The sequence below is a fragment of the Haliotis rufescens genome, unplaced genomic scaffold, assembly GCF_023055435.1.
Source record: "Haliotis rufescens isolate VD_foot unplaced genomic scaffold, xgHalRufe1.0.p SCAF_12, whole genome shotgun sequence".
In the NCBI taxonomy this organism is placed as follows: Eukaryota; Metazoa; Mollusca; class Gastropoda; order Lepetellida; family Haliotidae; genus Haliotis; species Haliotis rufescens.
The window spans coordinates 13,840,410-13,862,803 of record NW_025963802.1 but is presented as its reverse complement, the minus strand read 5'-3'; the positions used below and the strand labels follow the sequence as shown (position 1 = coordinate 13,862,803).

Genomic DNA, 22,394 nt, shown 5'->3' with positions numbered 1-22,394 from the left:
CGCTAAGACGGAACCCGGTCACAAAAATGGCCACGAGATGGGCACGAGTCGTTATTCGGCTTGTCCCGGAATAATACGAGTTGGTCACGAATGGGGTTCACCACTGTCAGCGGGAGACTACACAAAAGGCAAAGCAGTGTACTGATCTAAAGTCTGTTCCATCAGCCGTTAAGATAGTGGCTTCGGTTTTCTGGGATCCCTGTGGAATGCTACTGGTGGACTACCTCCCAAAAGGTCAGACCATTAATCAACACCATAGCTAATATGAATATAATTATCCTTTAACAGCCCGTATGTTACCAGAAATAAGCGGGCCACTGTAACTTGATAATGCCCTCATATTGCTTGACGATGGGCCATTATCACGCCCGGTGTTAGATGACGTCATATGACGTCCTGGTTTGTTCAATGACGTTTCCATATTTGTAAAGGTGGGTCAGTGACATTCGTTGTGTGTTGATTGCAATAAATGTTTCAAAAACGATATTTTTGTTTATTTTATTTGATAACAAACTCTATCCATTTTGGCTATAACAACGGAAACGCTATTTTCAGTGCATTGTCATTTGCAGAAGCCCTCGGTCTTTTCAACTGCTCTTCGGTTAATGGAAGACCTCAGGCTTCTGATAATGATAACCCCCTTTAAATAGCATTACCCTTATAATATTATACTATTTGTATTCTGCCGAATCAACTGCGTGAGAATATCAAGGCAACACGTTGTGGAAAACACACAAAAGGTGTATGTTGTTCCTACAGGACAAAACACCTGTGCACAAGTCTGTTGTCGCCATTACTGCAATGCATGACTGCGTCTTTGAAGTCGTTGAACATTCATCGTGGTCATAAGATTCAGTACCGTCATATTATCACCTCCTCCCAAATATGAAGATAGGACTACCTGGCAAGCATTATGCAAATGATGACGCCATTTCTGCTGTGGGGGACTTACGACACCAACCAGAAGAAGACTTCTACACCAGTCAACACCAGCATCGGTGGCAGAAGTGTGTGGACTTCGGAGGGGGTTCTGTTTGAAAACATTTAGCAACCAACTCCATCAACGCTGTCCATGATGGTTAAGCTTAGAACTGTTCAGCCACCTCTCGTGGCTTTGCAAACAAAGATATCAATTGAACAACTGGTGTGTCGGTCATCAGGAAGGCAAATTCGAATGAGTAGAAAAATATTATGTGTGAACGAAAGTTAGTCATTTCCTGAAGCACTCTCTTAATCGAGAATGCGAGATCGCGAGAATGTCCCTTACAGTATTCCATACTTAATAACTCTACGTGAACTCTCACAGCTGTGAGACAGACAGGACGTCGCTCTGGATTGTTATGACGTCACACTTACATATGTTGACGTCGTGCTACAATGGATGACATCATGCTACAACGATGACGTCACATGATTCCACATTATAATCAAGTCAGAATGAGGATCATAACTTGTTCTGATAAGTATTAAACAAAATAATTGTTTAATAATTGTGTTTGCAGCTTTCAAAGCATCAGGAAAGCATTCAAAACAAAGTATGGTAGACCTGTGGTGGACATTTCCAAATGTGACGCATCAGTGACCACGTCTATGTCTTTTGCAATTTCTTATTTTGACTTGCACCATTTGTTCACGTGCTTGTTCTGGTGAACACTTGACTTTGCATGTGTTTGTGACAGGTGCCACCGATGGGGCAGGGTGCGTTTACAGTTTCGCAAACACTTATGTCATCACTTATTGATTGTGATCCGTAGTGAATCATTACGCATAGTTTTACGCCACTTTTGGCAATATTCCAGCAATATCACGGATGGGCCTACACATTGTACCCATGTAGGGAATCGAACCCGGGCCTCCCGTGTGACGAGCGAACGCTTTAACCACTAGGCTATTCCACCGCAGAGTGATTCATCAACACATGCTTATTTGATATGCTTTTGGCAGATATTTATGTTTTATGGTTATGGAATGTGGGATTGAGTGAAAACAGACTGTATTCAGAAATATATTCTGCCGCATCGAGAGACCGAAACACTATTTTCAACCAGCCAGATTACAGCAAGCACTTCTTGTAGTTTACAATGCTCACTGAGAATCACATACACTGAGTGAACCGAAATTCGTGAACTCATAGGCAATACATCAAGCATGTGTGCTTTGAAAAATTTGCAGCCCAATTCATTCACACACAAGATGAATGAATCGCTCAAAGATATTCACTTTGAGCAACTGTGGCTAGCAGATACGCATGTATGTTTGCAGCACCATGGGGGAAATAACACATGTTTATATTCATAATATCAATCTCCGATGCCATTTTTAGTATTCTAATTCTCCGTTAAACCTTTCCAAAAGTGGACACTCATTATAATTCTCGGTTTACAGTTTACAGTTTTCAACAAAACATAACCATTGTTAAAATACACTAGCTGGCCCTATGTCGTGAAGCAATGTTTATTAAACTTTTGTCAAATTTCAAATTATCAAAGTTTAAATTGTTTTCGTTTCTGGTATTGATGATTATTATTAATAATAGTTATTGAAATTGTCATCACTTCTACTACTACTACTACTACTACTACTACTACTACTACTACTACTACTACTACTTATAATAATAATTATAATACTAATAATACTAATAATAAAAATAAAAATAACTATAGTGAATGATTCGCTCAAAGATATTCACTCGTGTTGGCATGCACTTCACTCCCCCCCCCCCCCCCCTCTCTCTCTCTCTCTATTTAGAGGGTATGCTGTAATATTTTGACTTGTCTGCCAGACAAGAACCGCCCTGGTGTCTAGGGCGTCACAAACTCAGATAGAATCAGACGAACCTATGTGACATCCTAATTCCCCCTTGATTGCCACTATTATCCCTCATGAACATTGTTAAACGTCAAAATAGTTATGTGATAATTCCATCCTAACGTATGGTACTCTCTTAACTGTCGTTGATTAATGTTTCACGCTTGTGTCTGCTACACTAATCATACCACTTGGCCATGTAAACAATACATGATACTAGTTACCCTTGAGAGCATACCAGCGAAAGTGCACAGTTATATAATAATAGCTAATAACAGACAAATGCAACTCCGCCTTATAAAATCATTTATGTTGAGTGTGCACTTCCAACGATGGACGGGGGTAAGTCCAATCCGCTGAATATTTCTCAAATATTTTCAAAACTGTCTATCGGAACCAAACTGTTATCTGTTTGTCTAGCAGTATTATCCATAGGTTTACGGACAAACATGTAGATGCAGGTGATTTTTAATTATTTTTTTTTCTCACGGACCAATATGTTTTTTGCCTTATGCTGATTGGCTAGTTCGTTCCAATTGTTTCAGTGTTTTCATTGTTGCGAAGAAAACCCCGTGACGTCATATGGACGCATTGTCGAAAATAATCGAAAATGACGTCATCCATTGTTCATTACGTCACAAACAATCATTTTTGACGTCGTTCCAACAATAGAGTAGCTGAACTTATGTCTCCACTTGAGATAAGAAAATTCACATTTTTCTAAACTTTCGCACAAACATGACTTTTGGTATAATAAAAATATAACCAACTCACAAATCGGAATAACTTGATTGTCTCTCCCTCGTGGATTAATGTTGAAAACTAAATCACTGGACACTTAATCTGTTTATCCCCGTAGTTCGTCATGCTCTAAGTATGTAGTTTCTAAATCACAAAATATCTATTTTTGCACCAAGGAATCCCTGTGCATGTCCGATTTACTTTATAGTGAGTGAGTTATATGGTTTGATGCTTCTTTGAGTGAGTAAGTATGGCTTTACGCCGCTTTTAGCAATATTCCAGCAATATCACGGCGGAAGACACCAGAAATGGGCTTCACACATTGTACCCATGTCGGGAATCGAACCCGGGTCTTCGGCGTGACGAGCGAACGCTTTAACCACTAGGCTACCCGACCGCCCTATGCTACTTTGAAAGGAACTTCAGTTATATCACGGCACGGTGAGTGAAGCCCAAATGGACAGGCCGCAGATGTTAAGCAGCTTGGTGGAACCTATGAGATCGGGTCAAGTTCCCAGGATCCTAACATGTCGTATTGATGATTGGATCTCACACCCACTGGCTTGTGCAACGCGAAGTGAGGAGTACAGTGATTTCAAAACTTTCTAATGTTTTGTTACTTTGAAAATTTGAAAATTTGAAAATTCAAAATTTCTTAGTCAAAACAAATCCCATGACCTACCTTACAAAATCCTCACATATCGGTTTACTGAAGGATTTAAGTTTTACATTTCGGGAAGTGTGGATAGCAAATACGCATGTATATGTTTGCATCACCATTGGGGAAATAACATATGTTTACATTCATAATTCAATCCCAGAGGACATTTTTAGTAATCTAGTTAGGTTCACGATGACTTTAATTCTCAGTTATACTTTTCCAAATTTGACTTTTATTCTTAATCTCAGTTTACAGTTTACAACAAAACATAACTAGGCGTTATTTAAATACATTAGCTGGCACTGTGTCGGGAAGCAATTCCACTTTTATCAAATTCCCCTTTTTTTTATCAAAGTTTAAATTGTTTTCGTTTCTGGTATTGATATTATGATGATTATTGTTAATAATGGTAATTGTAATAATCATCATTACTACTACTACTACTACTACTACTACTACTACTACTACTACTACTAATAATAATAATAATAATAGGGGGCACTGGTGGCCCAGTCGTCTAAGTGTGCAGAGTTGCGTCCCTCGGACACGCCAGGAACCTATGAGTGTGGGTTCGAATCCCGGTTCGCCCCGATTATGTTTCTAGGTTTGTTAGCACCATACCCATGCTCGTAGGTTTCACCGAACTGGTAAACGTCTAAGACCTGCATCACTTCGGGCTTTCCTCTCACATTAAGCCGACACGCCGTGATATAACTGGAATACTGTTAAAAGCGGCGTTCAACCCAACTCACTCACTCACTACTATTACTACTACTAATAATAATAATACTGCCGGAATATTGCTGTGTGCGTCGTTAAACAACACACGGAACAAAAAACCACAAACACTTATATTAATAATTATATTTATTTTAAACTGTAAATTAATAAATCATCATAATAATAATAATAATAATAATAATAATAATAATAATAATAATAATAATAATCGCCTTTGTTATTTTGATTATATAATAACGTTTATCACTTATTGTGTGTGTTTCTTGCTTAGGGGCACAATGGCTACCACCCCACGTTAAACCCAATTTCACCTCACCGTCTACCACCCCACACAGCGGACGTCTATCTCAGGAAGCCGATACAACACAATCTACAGGGCAGAGTGATACAACTTTTATCTCAGGACGTCGTTGAAGATGAGGGAAATGCCCCATCCAAATACTTCCCTTCAACTGGGATACGTTAATGTCAGTCCGGCGTTTGGATGAAAGCTATGTAAAATGCTTGACACGGAATTCATTCAGTTGAATGCAATTGACGAGAATGACTAAACGCTTACGAATATGTGGATTCTTTGGATCATGGATATTCCTCGCATTATGTGCTGTTGTCTTAAACATTTTAAATATCGACTGGATTGAGACGTCTATGTCAAGAGGAATCGTCATAATATTGGTGGTAGGTGTACTGCAAGGTTCCGTGATGGAGTTCCCGATGTTGACGCTAGCCACGCTTTTTCTTGGAGGCGACAGACGAGAGAATAATCGCGCCTCAGCCGATCATCTATCATTAGTCCTCAACTACAACCTCCTCGCCGTCAGCAGAGACGACATCGACGAATGTCTACAGGCCATGTACGACACCTATATGGGGAACCTCTCTCAGAATGTATGTGCTGTGTTAGTTAGCGCTACCAATTCAGAGGAACTTAAGAATTATGAGCTGGAGGTGAGAGATAACTTTAGGGCTCTGGTGCACAGTAAACTTTTCTGGGAAGGTATACATTATGCCAGCGGTAATAGAGACCTGGTAGATTCTCAACGCTTACATCATATCTGGTCGAAATATGACGGTATGGACACTGGTAACTTTAAACGAACCTGTCTGGAGGAAATATGTCATCGCATTGCACACAATTTTATGGTGATACATAGGGTAAGCAGAGTTCTGAAAAAATGTGGTCAATATCAGGATTTAATGCTTCTGTCAGGTGGTGACAATGAAGCATATACGTACACCGATACAGAGTTTTATGGCACATGCGCCAGACCCTATGGGGAACCTTTATTTCATGACTCTGAGGATACAAAGAATATATACGACCGTCATTTTGATTACACGTTCGTTTTGGACAGTGATACCATGGTAGTGCCTGGATTTGCTATGAAACTGTTGGGAATTGCGGCAGCGCATCCTGAACGCGGGATCATCCAGCCAGCAATAAAACTTCATTGTTCAATCACAGACACGTTGTTTATGCATCTTGAACAGACAAGACAAGATATATATGAACCATTAACAAACGCTATCACAGATCTGTTGGGACAGTCGTCCTATTTCGGTAAAGCTTTGATCAGGAACTCCGTTTATATTGAGAACGTCATAGGAACCAGAGACAATCTCATAGAGCGGGTCCCCGTCGATGTTCTCAGCCACGACACATTTGAAGCTGCTCTTCTCAAACCACTCTATGTAGGGTCCGTTTACCTCCTGGAGGCGCCCTCCTACAACTACGTGGCCTGGAATATTCGGGAAAGACGCTGGAACAGAGGTGAGGTTCTGTTGTCCATGTACTTTTGGAAGAACGCCATCGGTATACCAATGCGATGGCTCCAGAAGAAGCTTCAAGGAGAGAAGTTCAATGCCACCAAACTGAGAACCGAGTCAAAGCTGGACTTTGTCACGTCGTACATTGCTCACTCCGCCCTGCGTCAGATGTTCATGAAGCCGCTCCTGCTGGCATACATCATCATCCACTACCACACACATCTCCGTTATAGGTACGCCTCCATCATCATCGTCATGTTCCTCGTCCTCGTCTTCCCAAAGTTTGCCACCTGCACCCGAGAAAACTACAAGTATGTGTTCCTCGAGACTGTCGCCTCCATCCTCCAGTTCACACCTGAGGCAATGGTGGGATGCGTACGAATCGTACGGGCCATTCAGGCCAATATTACCAACAACGTACATTGGATACCTCAAAGAGCCGTAGAAGAAGAATTTAAGTCCTCCAATCCGTTTTTGTCAGCTTGGAAGCACTTATGGGGATATTCATTGGTGTCTTTGATACTCGTCGGTTTAGTTGTAGTTTATTTTACAGATGGGATGTTTATGTTATTTATGCTTGGGTCGTTGTTTGTCCTGCCATTTTACACGGGTGTTACGTGTCTAACTCCAAACATGACATCGACAAGACGTTCAATCATTTCTGAAGATGAAGAATCACTCATAGGAACTGGCAAACCCCCTCCTGCAACCCAAGAGCAAGAAAAACCGCCAACTAAAAGGAAAAGTATATTTAAGTGTTTCCACATGTTTGGTGTGTGTTTCCTCTTGGATGACCAGTATTTTTTAAGCCGACTATGAAAACAAGGTAGTCATCAAATGTTCATTAAAATTGTTCTATGACATCATGTATCTTTTCTTTAATTGTGCTTTCTGATTGTTATTAAAGCTTATTAATATGCCGTTGACACACTTTCGTCAGTAGATAAAACAATAATGGATGTCTGTAGGAATAGTTTGTGTTATATACTATTGTTATTTCTAAATACCCGACTCCCCTGAACTCTATATAAGGCAGGGGCGGTCGGGTAGCCTAGTGGTTAAAGCGTTCGCTCGTCACGCCATAGACCCGGGTTCGATTCCCGACATGGGTACAATGTGTGAAGCCCATTTCTGGTGTCCCCCGCCGTGATATTGCTGGAATATTGCTAAAAGCGGCGTAAAACCATACTCACTCACTCATTCACTCTATATAAGGCTGAACAATTGAGCACCTGACTGAGTTTTACGATGTTTGTTGCAATTTAATTTTCTTGCTGTATAACGACGCGAAATACCTAAAATGGGCTTCAAAAACCTTCCTTTTCACCATGGGAATTATTTGGGAAGAGAAACGTAGTCTTATATCTAAATCGTAGATATGACACAAGGATAAAACGCACCAAAAGCACATTTTACAGTAAACATATATGAATATGTGCATACATACCCATACGTATACTGTTGTAGTCACACAACCAACTGACTTTATGTAACTGTTTTCCTTTAGCAAGTAGGCCTACTTGACATATGGGGTTTACTTGATAATTAGACCCGCAAAGATCTGGGTTAGAATTATTGTTCAACAACCCATGCTTGTCGTAAAAGACGACAAACGGGATCGGGTGGTCAGGCTCGGTGACTTTGTACCGTATCCCAATTTCGTAGATCGATGCTCAATCACTCGATTGTCTGGTCCAGAATCGATTGTTTACAGACCACCATCATATAGCTGTAGTTGGTTGGTTGGTTTGTTGTTTAACGCCGCACTCAGCAATATTCCAGCCATATGACGGCGGTCTGAAATAATGGAGTCTGGACCAGACAATCCAGTGTTTGACATCATGAACATAGATCCACGCAATTGGTATCGATGACATGCATCAACCAAGTCAGCGAGCCTGACCACCCGATCCCGTTAGTCGTCTTTTACGACCAGCATAGTCGCCTTTTACGGCAAGCATGGGTTTCGCTGTAATATTGCTGAGTGCAGCGTTAAACAACAACACACAAAAAACTTGGTACTTATATACATTTAGATACATGGGTAAAAGACGAGACGTTGATAGTGGCATTTATGTTAGAAAGTATTTCACGGATTTGAGACGTGTTGACGGATTCCGTGATTCCGTGAAGGAAATTCCAATAGGGCATACGGCATAATCTGTTGGTCTATCGTCTATCAACAGGATGTTCTGTGACAAGGACAAGATGACACTGGTGAAGATAGTCGGCAAAGTTTGAAACTTAAGGTAGATCCGCTCACTCAGTGATATCTAACGTCCAGAGCTGGGACAGGAGGAAATCCTTCATAACCAACGAGGATATGATTGACTGTTGTTTAACGCCGCATTCCAATATTCAAGCTATATGACGGCGGTCTGGAATCAGCCCAGTGATTGACATCGATCTACGCTGTTCGGATGCGATGACATGCATCACGAAAGTCAGCGAGCCTGACCACAGATCTCTTTAGTACATATACTCACACGCAAAAGAAACGCAAGTGGTTTTAAGCAAATAGGTAACAAACACGGAACTATAAATTGATAGGAGTTTTAGCATGTAGTGAAGCCTGATGGTGTTATCAATATTTTTGGTTGCATTTTGGAAGCCCCGGGTAAAATCGCAACATAAAAACCGAATCGCCAAAACGCACCATTTCAATGAATATGTGGGTATCATGCACCCATTTCTCGCGAAATCGAAAATGCACGAACTGTCACGAACTGTAGTGGGTATAAAACTGTGGCCGATTCTTGGACCTACCACTCTCCGGTCAACAATGCCACGCCTAACTCAAATTCAGAGAAACCAGGCTATCGGACGTTTGGAAGCTGGAGAGTCTGTCCAAGATGTTGCCCGTCATTTCAACGTTAAGATAACCACAATTTACCGTCTCCTGCATCGATACAATGCTATACGGACCACAGATGACCTTCCTCGGAGCGGTCCTAGGGTCACCACACCTCGACAAGATCGGCAGATTACCCGTCAACACCAGCGACATCCGTTCCTAACTGCAAGTAAAAGTGCTCGACAGACCTTAGGAACACATAATCGACACATTAGCCGGGACACTGTGATCCGACGTCTCCGTTCCAACAACCTCAGATGTCGCCGACCAGCACGTCGTCCTGTTCTCCAACCACGCCATCGACAAGCACGACTTCAGTGGGCACAGGGTCATCGCAATTGGCGTCATCGTGAGTGGAGGCGTGTCATCTTCTCTGATGAAAGTCGCTTTTGTGTCTCCAAAGCAGACGGAAGAGTCAGAATTTGATGGCGTCGAGGTGATCGTTTCGCTGACAGAAACGTTGTGGAAAGGGATCCATGGGGTGGACCTAGCGTCATGATATGGGCAGGGATTGGACTTAATGCGAGACTTGGACCCATGTGCTTTCTGAATGTTGTTCAAGGTCGGGGACACGGCGACACTGCTCAGCGGTATAACGACCAAGTGATTAGACCCCACGTTGTTCCATTTTTTGCACAACATCAACAACACATTTTCCAGCAGGACAACACTCGTCCGCATGTTGCCAGAGCTACCATGGCCTTTCTGCAACAACACAACATCCGTGTTTTGATCTGAACCCCATCGAACACTTGTGGGATAAGGTTCAAAGGCGTCTGCACAATGTGGGCCCAGTCCCTACAACTGCCGATGAACTACGCACAGCTGCTCTGGATGTGTGCAGGAGGATCCCTTGGGCCTTCACAAATCGTCTGATCCACTCAATATACAGGAGATGTGTAGCAGTGATCAATGCTTATGGTGGTCACACCAGGTATTGACTGACATGTTGGGTATTGACCTGAAACTGTGTAAGCCCTTTACATTTGAAAAAAAACAATTATGTCATTTGCCTTTTAATCATTTAGACTGTCTTCAGTCAAATTTTTGTCAATCTTGCCCTATTAGAATTTCTAGTCTTTACTGTTGAAAATAAATAACATGAAAACTGCATACTCGATTTGCGTTTCTTTTGCGTGTGAGTATATATTCATACGCCGATGATGAGCTTCGATCTACTCTGTTTGGATACGATGACATGTATAAACACACACACACACATATTGACAGACCAACACATACATACATACATACATACATACATACATACATACATACATACATACATACATACATACATACATACATACATACATACATACATACATACATACATACATACATACATACATACACGTACATACGGACCAGACAATCCAATGACTGACATGATAAGCATCGATCTACGCTGTTTGGATACGATGACATACGATGGGATATGTATGTATGTATGTTGGTTGGTTGGTTTGTTGTTTAACGCCGCACTCAGCAATATTCCAGCTATATGACGGCGGTCTGTAAATAATCGAGTCTGGACCAGACAATCAGGTGATTGACATCATGAGCATCGATCCACGCAGTTGGGATACGATGACATGTATCAACCAAGTCAGCGAGCCTGACTACCCGATCCCGTTAGTCGCCTTTTACGACGAGCATAGTCGCCTTTTATGGCAAGCATGGGTTGCTGAAGACCCACTCTACCCCGGATCTTCACGGGTCTGTATGTATGTCTGTCTGTCTGTTGGTCAGTATTCGAGTCTGGACCAGACAATCCAATGATTGACATGGTGAGCATCGATCTACGCTGTTGGCATGCGATGACTTGCCTCAACCAAGCCAGCGAGCCTGACCACTTGATCAATTAAGCCGCCTCTTGAGACACGCACAGTAGCTGGGGACCAATGTTCTTCACCGGAAACCACAGAAGTGGATGTTGACATGAATAGCATTGTAAGGTTTCCATTGGTGAAGAGCGCCCTCTACATCCGTGTCACGCTCGTGTCACACAACGTGAACACCTCCAGAATCTTGTTAAGCTGGGCTACAGCTCAACAGGGAATACTTGTAGTCCCTTGGCCTAATTTCTTCATCTTTTGTCGCATATAAGACAGCCTTTTTGGGGTGATCCCAATAACTGTAAGGCCTCGGTTTGGGGAATTAGCTATTGGGAGCTAGCCTTGAAACAAGAGAGAAGAGAGCTGTGAGGGTCTTTAGGGTTTATTCAAGCAAGTGTGTCATATCATTCAAGTTACATCAATTAATATATAATAGTGACGTACAATGATAATAATATGCTAACACATTGTCCATCTAATAAAGGCATAACAATAAAGGCAATGTATTTAATATTGGAGTATGTGCGGTAACATTATACAACAGATGCAGTATTTACTAGAATAATAACGGTAATGCCAAATAACATTTCTTAAAAGCTAAATTGAGAAGTCGTAACATTTTAATAGAGCATGTACAGTAGACTGCACCAACTGCTTAGATGAGGAACATGACATTTACTTATGAAAAGACGGTAAACATTAATATTTGTGGTTTCAGTAATAATTATCACAACATAATAATTTCGGCTAATACGGAAGGTAAATACTTGATCCAAATAAAGATACGAATGTACGCGGTAGAAGACATAGCTCGGTTTTAGTTAGTGTAATTATTAGTTTTAGTGGTGATTACTTTGGTGACTACGGTAATGAATCACGGCGGCTATGTTGCTATTTACTACGCGCATTTCCTAAATATATACGGAGCTAGACGATAACAGCTAATGGAGTGAATACGGCAATTGTGTACTTAAACGATGCGCGTTTGAATGTACGGTGTTATGAAGTATAAACGATGACTATAGCACTATTTAAATGACTACGGTTATAAAATTGTAGTATAAGTTGTGTTGTAGCGTATGCAACTATATGAGGAAAGGGACTCTTTACAATATATTCAAATACTAACTTAATGAAGATAAAACCTAAGAAATATGGAATGCGTTGTTATAGCCTATTCTGTAAGCACACACGGAAGGTAAAGCTGCTCATATAACCTTTGATCGGTGGACTGTCGGAAAATATGGACTAACCGACATACGTATAGAATAAACCTTGCTTGAAACAGTTGTGTTAACTCTAGGAACCGTTTTGTGACTAAGCTACGTGTACGCTACGCTACTGCACGGAAATATAAACTGTATATGCATCTGGTATTTTGAACAGATGATGTTAGACATAGAAGGAGAAAATAATCATGGATGTCGAAATATAGGAGAGAACTATTGGTGCCGCATATTAATGACACATAAACTGGAGGAGCCCACGACGCATTACACTTCAAATAACACTGGGAAGTTACTGTGTTTTAAACAGTAAATAATATATATAATGAGCAGTCATTTAGAACTTGTACACAGTAGATTGAGAGTTACAATATGGCAGTACTGATTCAACTTAACTATAACATTTTCTAGACAATAATAACAATGAAATAAGAAGTTTAGTCATAAAATAGGAATATTTAAATGTTTCTTACCTTGAAACAAGAGAGAAGAGAGCTGTGAGGTCCTTCGGGTTTATTCAAGCAAGTGTGCTGAGGACCAACACCCAAGGAGTTATATACCCCCACAGCTCTACTCTTATCACATTAACAATTACTTCGAAGTTGTAATTTCGGTCTCTGTTATCTGCCCTGGGCTGTCAAAGTTGACTACACAAAAGCAGGTGGTAATAGAATGGTATCAGTATTACCTAAGAAGAGTTTATTTTAATTACAGTTTAAGATGGTGGTCAAAACCTGCGCCAGCTGGTAACAAAACATTTATCAAGAGAACAAGGGCCGGGGCGGACGTACGCGCCGACTTTATCTATGATTACGTAATTTACTGTTCGCGTGAATGAGCTTGCCAAGGAGCAGCCGTCATGGTCGACCAGTGGCGATAAAAACGAGAAATACTGGTCTAGCGACTTTCGAATTTTAGAATTTCCTAGTTTAAGTTTAATTTGTTAAAAATATAAAAAGTGTAATGAAATATATGCACTGTAACAATACCCCTGTGCGTCGTGGAGCTTTTGTCCTCAAAAGCCAAAAGAAAAGGATTAAAATGAAGCGAATATACATAGATAATCAGAATACAATGATACAATAGATTACGTTGGACATGAACAAATGTGTGCATGAAGATAGTTTGATCAGTTGAAAACATAAGGCACACGATTTCCATTACAAAGATTCTGAAACATACCTACATATTAAACTACAAGAAAAATGACAATTTGAAGTAATGAACAAGCATTTCTGTGAAAAGGAAACCGGTTAACAAGAACATACATAATATGAGGAAAGGTTGTTGTGTGATGAGGGAGTTTTTAGCGTTCCCCAACAATTTGCCCTGACACTGTCAAACATTTCACATCATGCTAGGTCTACGATTTGAAAGTATCCGTTGTGAAATATTAGGATATAGGTGGCAAAGGGGTGCTTAAAGAGTTTGTGAATGTGCGGGAAGTGGGGCACCAGAAGGCGTTTGGATATGGCAATAGGAAGGCACAGAGTGAGTGGAAGAATTGGAATTGTGGCACACTCAAGTCTTGGAGAAGACAGTTGAGATTTTGAGACAAGGATGAGAAATGCTGCCCAAGGAACAGCCAAGATTCCTAACCGAATGGAAACATTGTAGTCTGTTAAGGTGGTGATGACAACGAGAGATTAACGGTAGTTGACATGTACGTATCATAGTTAGGGATTGGAGGCAAAGCAAGTTCACTCAGGACAGGAGGCACGAATATCAGCCGAACTCAAGGATAGTGGCTCTCCATGATGGACCAAAGACAAAAAGAAACCAAAGTACAAGTCAGATGGGATGACCATTGATGCAGGAAAGTTGTGGCCACAACATTTCACTGCATAGCACTTATAGAACACAAGGCAATTTGATTACCTGTAGGGGGTGGTCAGAGCTCATCTACCTTGACAAATGATGACTTGTTGCCAGGAGGAATAGCATGGAAGGTCAAGACCTATGATTTTGCAAAATATCTGTGTTTCCGTTTCCGTCTGTGACCAGATCCTGTTCTAAATGTATGGTAATCACTTATTATTTCCGCACTAAGGTTGGAGGCAGGTTCCCAGGTGCGTTGGGGGTAACCTTCCCATTCAATTAGGTAATGAGTTACTCCTGACTTCTTTTTAGCTTTGTGTATGCGTTTTACAGCATAAAGTTGATCATCTAGGGGGCAGATGATGTTGGACTCTGTGGAATATTGTCAGAGTTATCAGACGAGTGAGGTAGCAAAATGGGATGTTCTGTGGAAGTGTGCTGTGTTGTGGTAGGGTTGTCAGGATGGGAGGATGTTGACTGAGTTGGAGTTGATTGATGCTGGGCTGTTTGTGAGGCTTCTCTGCGAGGATTGTCGGGCTGGGAGGCCGTCGACTGAGTGGGTGTTGCTAGATGCTGAGCTGGTTGTGCAGGTTGTCTTCGAGGGGTTGGAGGTGTATAAGTTTTAAGTCTGTTGGCATGAATGAAGGATTTATGTTCTTTGTTTGTGTTAGTTTTCAGTAGTTTGAAAGTATGGTTTAGACCGATGCGAATGATTCTGTAAGGTCCTTTCCATTTCTTTGACAGTTTGGGGGAAAGGCCAGTTTTGACAGTTGGATCAGTCATGAGAACCTGATCACCAACTGCAAATGAAAGTTCCTTGGCTCTGATATCCTGAAGATTCTTGCTTTTATCCTGAGCAGCAGACATGTTGTCCTTTGCAAGGGATTTTGCCACATTCAGATTTTTCAAGAGATCTTGAAGATGACCCTGTGCATCTTTGCCAAGGGTAGATTTAGGCAGCAAGGTTGTGTCAAAAGGAAGATTCATTTCCTTTCCAAACAGAAGGTAGTGTGGTGAATACCCTGTAGATTGACAAGGTACATTGCGCATGGCCATCATAACACATGGAATGAGTTTGGCCCAATTGGTCTGATCAGGGTCAGCATATGTTCGGAGAGCCTGCTCTATGACACTGTTCCTCCTTTCACACATCCCATTAGTTTGGGGGTGGTAGGACGAAGTGTAGTAGTGCTTGATATCGAGGAGTTCACAGAGAGCATTTACTAGCTTGGAAGTGAACTGCCTACCTCTGTCAGTAAGAAGTGTACGGGGAGCACCAAACCGTGAGAAAACCTCAGTGAACAGGATTGATGCAACCTCGGAGGCTTCTTGAGTGCGCATAGGGAAACCTTCAGTCCAGCGTGAGAAGGAATCAACTGCAAGGAGAACATACTTATAACCTTCCTTAGTCTCAGGCAATGGCCCAAGGATGTCAACATGGAGACGAGAGAATGTGTCCTCAATAGGCATGGGCACCATTGGTGCTGGCTTGGCATTTGTCCTTCTTTTGGAGCGTTGGCAGTCATCACAGGACTTGACATAATTCTCAATATCCTGGTATAAGCCTGGCCAGTAATACTTTGTGAGTATTGTCTGACGAGTGGCATCTCGTCCAAAGTGGCAACCACCAGCTTTGGAATCATGGTAGGCAAAAAGAAGCTCTTTGCGACAGCAGACAGGGACAGCTAGCTGTGTTACCATAGGAGGGCGATTGTTTTTCTGACCTCGATGCTTTGCATGATAGAAGTGGTACAGAATACCATCACGTATGTCATACTCTTGAGCAAGGCCAGTTAGACCCTTGACTTGAGCATCTGTATAGGTGGAAGGAGTTTCACCTTTTTCAATGTAGTCCATGATTAGACGAAGGTCAGGGGATTTACGTTGCTTTTCTGCTAAGTCTTGATCATCAAGATAAGTTCCTATAGCAAAGACCATAGGGCCTGAAGGAGGATCGGGAGGACCCGACTTGTAGACAAAATCTACAGATATAGAGGATGTTATGTCATCTCTACCGATATCTTCTGATGAGACACTGTGTGAGTCAAGAGTGTCATTGTCAATGTTTGTATGCTTTGGAAAGTTGTTTTGTGGGGATGAGCATGATTTGGTTGAAGAGGAAGAAGACCTCAGTTGGCTGGAGGGACGAGACATGAATGATAGTTTGGCGTGGACACTGTTGTTGGAGGATTTTGTAGCAGTGGTGGCCGACTTTTTTGTCTTCTTGTCAGTAGGTGGCATGGGACTTGGATGAGCACGGCTGGCTGGTTTGTGAGATGAGGCTGTTGAGGGTGTAGACCTCATATTGCCTGCTTTTGAATAAGCATATTGGTGAGTGGAGGAAGTCGAAGGTGTAGACCTCTTGTTGGCTGAGTGAGAATTAGTATGTTGGAGAGAAGAGGCAGTCGAGGTTGTAGGCCTCATGTTGCCTGCATTGGGATTGGCGTAATGGCAAGAATGAGCAGTCGAGGGTGTAGACCTCTTGTTGCCTGTATTGGCATTGGCATAATGGGAAGAATCAGCAGTCGAGGGTGTAGACCTCTTGTTGCCTGTATTGGCATTGGCATAATGGTGAGAAGTGGCAGTCGAGGGTGTAGACCTCTTGTTGCCTGTATTGGGATTGGCATAATGGGAAGAATGGGCAGTCGAGGGTGTAGACCTATTGTTGCCTGCATGGGGATTGGCATAATGGGGAGAAGTGGCAGTCGAGGGTGTAGACCTCTTGTTGCCTGTATTGGGATTGGCATAATGGTGAGAAGTGGCAGTCGAGGGTGTAGACCTCATGTTGCCTGCATTGGGATTTGCATAATGGCGAGAAGTGGCAGTCAAGGGTGTAGACCTCATGTTGCCTTGGTGCTGAGGGAATGACACTTTGAGGCTGCTTGATGGTGACATCAAATGTGAAGTTGGAGTGGGTAAGAGTGGAGATGAAGCAGTGGCAGCTACTTGTGCATATGTGCGGGTTGATGAGATGGGTTCTGTTGAAATGGGTGGGGAGGGTATATCATCAGTGTTAGGTTGATGTACTTGATCTGCATGAGGAATGCGAGATAAGGCATCTGCATTTGTGTTGGCTTTGCCTGGCCTGTGTATGATCTCAAAATCATACTCTTGCAGCATGAGGGACCATCTACTAAGGCGACCAGAGTCATGTTTGGTTTTCTTAAGCCAAGTCAGAGCTTTGTGGTCTGTGTAAACAGAAAATGATCCATTTGCAAGGTACACCCTGAAGTGTTTAATACGTTCTAGGACGGCCAGGCATTCTAGATGTGTGATACCCCAATTCTTTTCAGCAGTATGGAGAGAACGGCCGCCATAGCATATTACATGTTCTCTACCTTGAGAATCAAGTTGGCCTAAGATGTACCCTATTGCAGTTTGTGATGCATCAGTTGTGAGGATGAAGGGTTGGTTTTGGTCAGGGTATGCGAGGATAGGTGCAGTTGTAAGGGCATGTTTTAGCTTTTCAAATGCCTGTTGACAGTTGTATGACCATTCGAAAGATGCATCTTTTTTCAGAAGATTGTAAAGAGGGGAGGCAATGCCAGAAAAGTTTGCTACAAATTTCCGATAATATGATGCCAAACCTAGGAAATGACGCACATCATGGACATTTTTAGGAGGTGGAATCTGTGTGACTGAATCTATTTTGGAAGGATCAACATGGATGCCATCTTTGCTGAAGATATGCCCTAAGTAGGTAACTTGTTTGGTTGCGAATTTACATTTGCTGGGTTTTAGAGTGAGGCCTGCTTCTCTGATCTTTTGGAATACTGCCTTGAGGTGATTCAGATGTTCAGAAAAGGTTTTAGAAAATATTATTATGTCATCGACATATATCAATATGTAACGCCAATTCATCTCTTTTAGTGCCTCTGAAATGGTTTGCTGAAATGCCATAGGAGCATTTTTGAGGCCGAAAGGAAGGCGATTCCATTCAAAAACACCATCAGGCGTAATGAAGGCGGATTTGTGTTTTGTATCTGGGTGGAGTGGTATCTGCCAAAAGCCACTAGCACAATCAAGGACACTAAAGATTTTGGCATGGCTGTCACCTACGGCATCAACGACATCTTCAAAACGTGGCAGAGGAAAAAATATAGGCCTAGTAACTGCATTGAGACGTCTATAATCTACGGCAAAGCGGTAAGAGCTGTCACGTTTCTTAACCATGACAACAGGTGAGTGCCACTCAGAAGAACTAGGTTGAATGATATTGGCATCTAACATTTCTTTTACCTGTCTTGAACATTCTTTTCTAATGGCTGCGTTTTGCCTGTAAAAAGGGAGTCTAATGGGTCTGGCATCACCTGTTTCTATTCTGTGTTGATGTAAGTGGGTGTGTCCTAATTCTGACCAATCTGAGGCAAATACTGACCTTTGTGATTTGAGAAATGCACATAAATGTGTTTGTTGTTCATGTGTGAGGTCAGCATCACTAAGATCAAAGTCAATGTCCTGTGAATGTGTTGTGTTAGCACTTGTAGTAGTAGGAGGATCAGAATCAGAAGTGTCAGGAAGGTCAAGGACAGATGTGGGGTCAATCTCTGAGGCTACAGCAACCACTGTTTTTGAATATAAAGTGACATGGCTGCCACTCGCATTAAGCAATCTCATGCAAGCTGATTTTGGATTGTTGGTTATAAGGCACTTAGCACCTTGGAGCTGCATGTCATTTAATGCCGGAACTGGTTCAAGGAGAAAAACTTGACCTTGTTGACAATGAGCAATTTTGATGGGAATGTCAGCTTGAGAGTGTGGAGGAATAATTACAGACTTTCATGGTCTTGCGTAGCCCCCATTGATTGATGCCAGAGAGACTGAAACAAGACCTTCATGTATGAGAAGGCATTTTGAGGGCAGGTCTATAGTGACTTTGTTTAATTCAAGGAAGTCAATACCTAAGATGAGAGAGTGATGTAAGTTGTGAAAGGCATGAAAGATTTGGGGGAGGTAGATATGCCCTATGTTAATGTCAAGAGAGACAGAACCTAGCACAGAAAGTTTTTCACCACCTACACCTATGATTTCGGTTAGGTGAGATGGGCGTAAATGAGAGGGTTTGATGCCAACTTTATTTAAGTAGCCCATGCTGACACAGCTAACTGATGCACCTGTGTCAACAAGAGCTGTAGTTCTCACTTGTTTCAATTGACATGAACAGTGTTCTTTGTCAAGGGAGCCACAAGTGATACAAAGGCTGACTCTTGCCTGACCCCAGAACGATGAGTATCAGGTATGAGTCCCTGTGGCTGTCGATATTGTGTATAGTATGCGCGCATGCATACTTTTGCATGGTGACCTATGCGTGAGCAATAATTACATATTGTATTTCTATGAGGGCAATTGTGAGGGAACCGAAAAAACTCACCACATCCGCTACATCTGCCTCGAAGGTGCTGTGGAATTGGCAGACGTTGACTGTTGCTGGAGCTGTACGGGTAGAAGGATGGCGTCTGTTGTTGTTGCTGTGCTGTGTGGTGGGGCTGAGGTGGTGGGACTGGATACTCCTTCTGTGGTGGCTGATAGTGCTGTGGTGGTTGATATTGTTCCTGCCGTATCTGGTATTGATGTTGTAGTGGTTGGTACTGCTGTGGTGGTGGTTGGTATGGTTCCTGTGGTGACTGGTATGGTTCCTGTGGTGGTTGGTATGGTTCTTGTGGTGGCTGGTATGGTTCCTGTGATGACTGGTATGGATCCTGTGGTGGTTGGTATTGTTCCTGTGGTGACTGGTATTGATCCTGCTGTGGTTGGTACTGCTGTGGTGACTGGTATGGATCCTCTTGTGGTTGGTATGGTTTCTGTTGTGGTTGCTGGTGGTATCTTGGTGATGGGGAGGGTGGCTGTTGCTGGACCTGGGGCTCGTGCTGCTGATGGTGGGATGAGGGAGTTGCTGATTGTACAGCACAGACCTTGTTTGTAGTGATCAGCATGGTCACCAAGTTCTTTAATTGCTCAACTTGTTGGACCAAGCTGACCTCTTCCTTGCTTGGGGCCTGCGATTGTACAGCCAGTTGGGCATGGTGACGAACCTCATCCAGGGTCAATGGCTCCTTCATATACACCCACTGCTTAATCTGTGGGAGTAGCCCATTGATTGCAATGGCTACTATCACAGATTGTGGTAAGCAGGAGTGTAACGCGGATGCTTGGACCCTGGTAATGAAGTCTCCAACGTCCTCCTGTTTCTCCTGTGTCATATCAAGAAGACTAAAATTGAAGGCTGATGAACTTCGAAATCGTTGCTGAAAGGCCACTTTCAGCAAGTGGATGTCCAGCTGTGTGTGCGCAGGCAGGTCCCTGAACCATACTTTAGCAGCTCCGTCTAGATAGAAGGGCAGAATTCTACAGGATTGGGTGTCTGTGTGACCATGGATGAAGTTGAAATTGTCGAAATCTTCCCACCAACTTTCAGCATCCTGCTGACCTGTGTATTTGGGGAGATGTATCTGTGCCATTACTGGGGGTTGTTGCTGGGTAAGATGAGACTGACTGTGTTGTTGCTTCTGTAGGGGACGATGGTGTCAGCAGGCATAGTGTGGTGTCAAGCCGTGGAGGTGATGGTGGTAGTGTGGAGTCAGGTACAGGTAACGTCACAGTCTCAACTTGTAGTTCACAAGGCTGGCTCCAGGCACCGAGGATCGAACGTCTCCACCAATTAAGACAGCCTTTTTGGGGTGATCCCAATAACTGTCAGGCCTCGGTTTGGGGAATTAGCTATTGGGAGCTAGCCTTGAAACAAGAGAGAAGAGAGCTGTGAGGTCCTTAGGGTTTATTCAAGCAAGTGTGTCATATCATTCAAGTTACATCAATTAATATATAATAGTGACGTACAATGATAATAATATGCTAACACATTGTCCATCTAATAAAGGCATAACAATAAAGGCAATGTATTTAATATTGGAGTATGTGCGGTAACATTATACAACAGATGCAGTATTTACTAGAATAATAACGGTAATGCCAAATAACATTTCTTAAAAGCTAAATTGAGAAGTCGTAACATTTTAATAGAGCATGTACGGTAGACTGCACCAACTGCTTAGATGAGGAACATGACATTTACTTATGAAAAGACGGTAAACATTAATATTTGTGGTTTCAGTAATAATTATCACAACATAATAATTTCGGCTAATACGGAAGGTAAATACTTGATCCAAATAAAGATACGAATGTACGCGGTAGAAGACATAGCTCGGTTTTAGTTAGTGTACTTATTAGTTTTAGTGGTGATTACTTTGGTGACTACGGTAATGAATCACGGCGGCTATGTTGCTATTTACTACGCGCATTTCCTAAATATATACGGAGCTAGACGATAACAGCTAATGGAGTGAATACGGCAATTGTGTACTTAAACGATGCGCGTTTGAATGTACGGTGTTATGAAGTATAAACGATGACTATAGCACCATTTAAATGACTACGGTTATAAAATTGTAGTATAAGTTGTGTTGTAGCGTATGCAACTATATGAGGAAAGGGACTCTTTACAATATATTCAAATACTAACTTAATGAAGATAAAACCTAAGAAATATGGAATGCGTTGTTATAGCCTATTCTGTAAGCACACACGGAAGGTAAAGCTGCTCATATAACCTTTGATCGGTGGACTGTCGGAAAATATGGACTAACCGACATACGTATAGAATAAACCTTGCTTGAAACAGTTGTGTTAACTCTAGGAACCGTTTTGTGACTAAGCTACGTGTACGCTACGCTACTGCACGGAAATATAAACTGTATATGCATCTGGTATTTTGAACAGATGATGTTAGACATAGAAGGAGAAAATAATCATGGATGTCGAAATATAGGAGAGAACTATTGGTGCCGCATATTAATGACACATAAACTGGAGGAGCCCACGACGCATTACACTTCAAATAACACTGGGAAGTTACTGTGTATTAAACAGTAAATAATATA

The 22,394-nt window shown here is 42.1% G+C and overlaps 1 protein-coding gene across 1 annotated transcript; it reads left to right on the top strand.

The window, feature by feature from the left end:
- The first annotated feature begins 5,478 nt into the window (after positions 1-5,478).
- Positions 5,479-7,540, top strand: LOC124142066. The gene has a single exon (XM_046510331.2). The coding sequence runs from the start codon at positions 5,483-5,485 to the stop codon at positions 7,538-7,540; it is 2,058 nt and encodes a 685-aa protein (XP_046366287.2). The 5' UTR covers positions 5,479-5,482.
- Positions 7,541-22,394: the final 14,854 nt, after the last annotated feature.

Excerpts from the sequence above, each read along its gene's own strand:
- LOC124142066 (XM_046510331.2), top strand. The coding sequence starts at position 5,483 with ATGCAATTGACGAGAATGACTAAACGCTTACGAATATGTGGATTCTTT.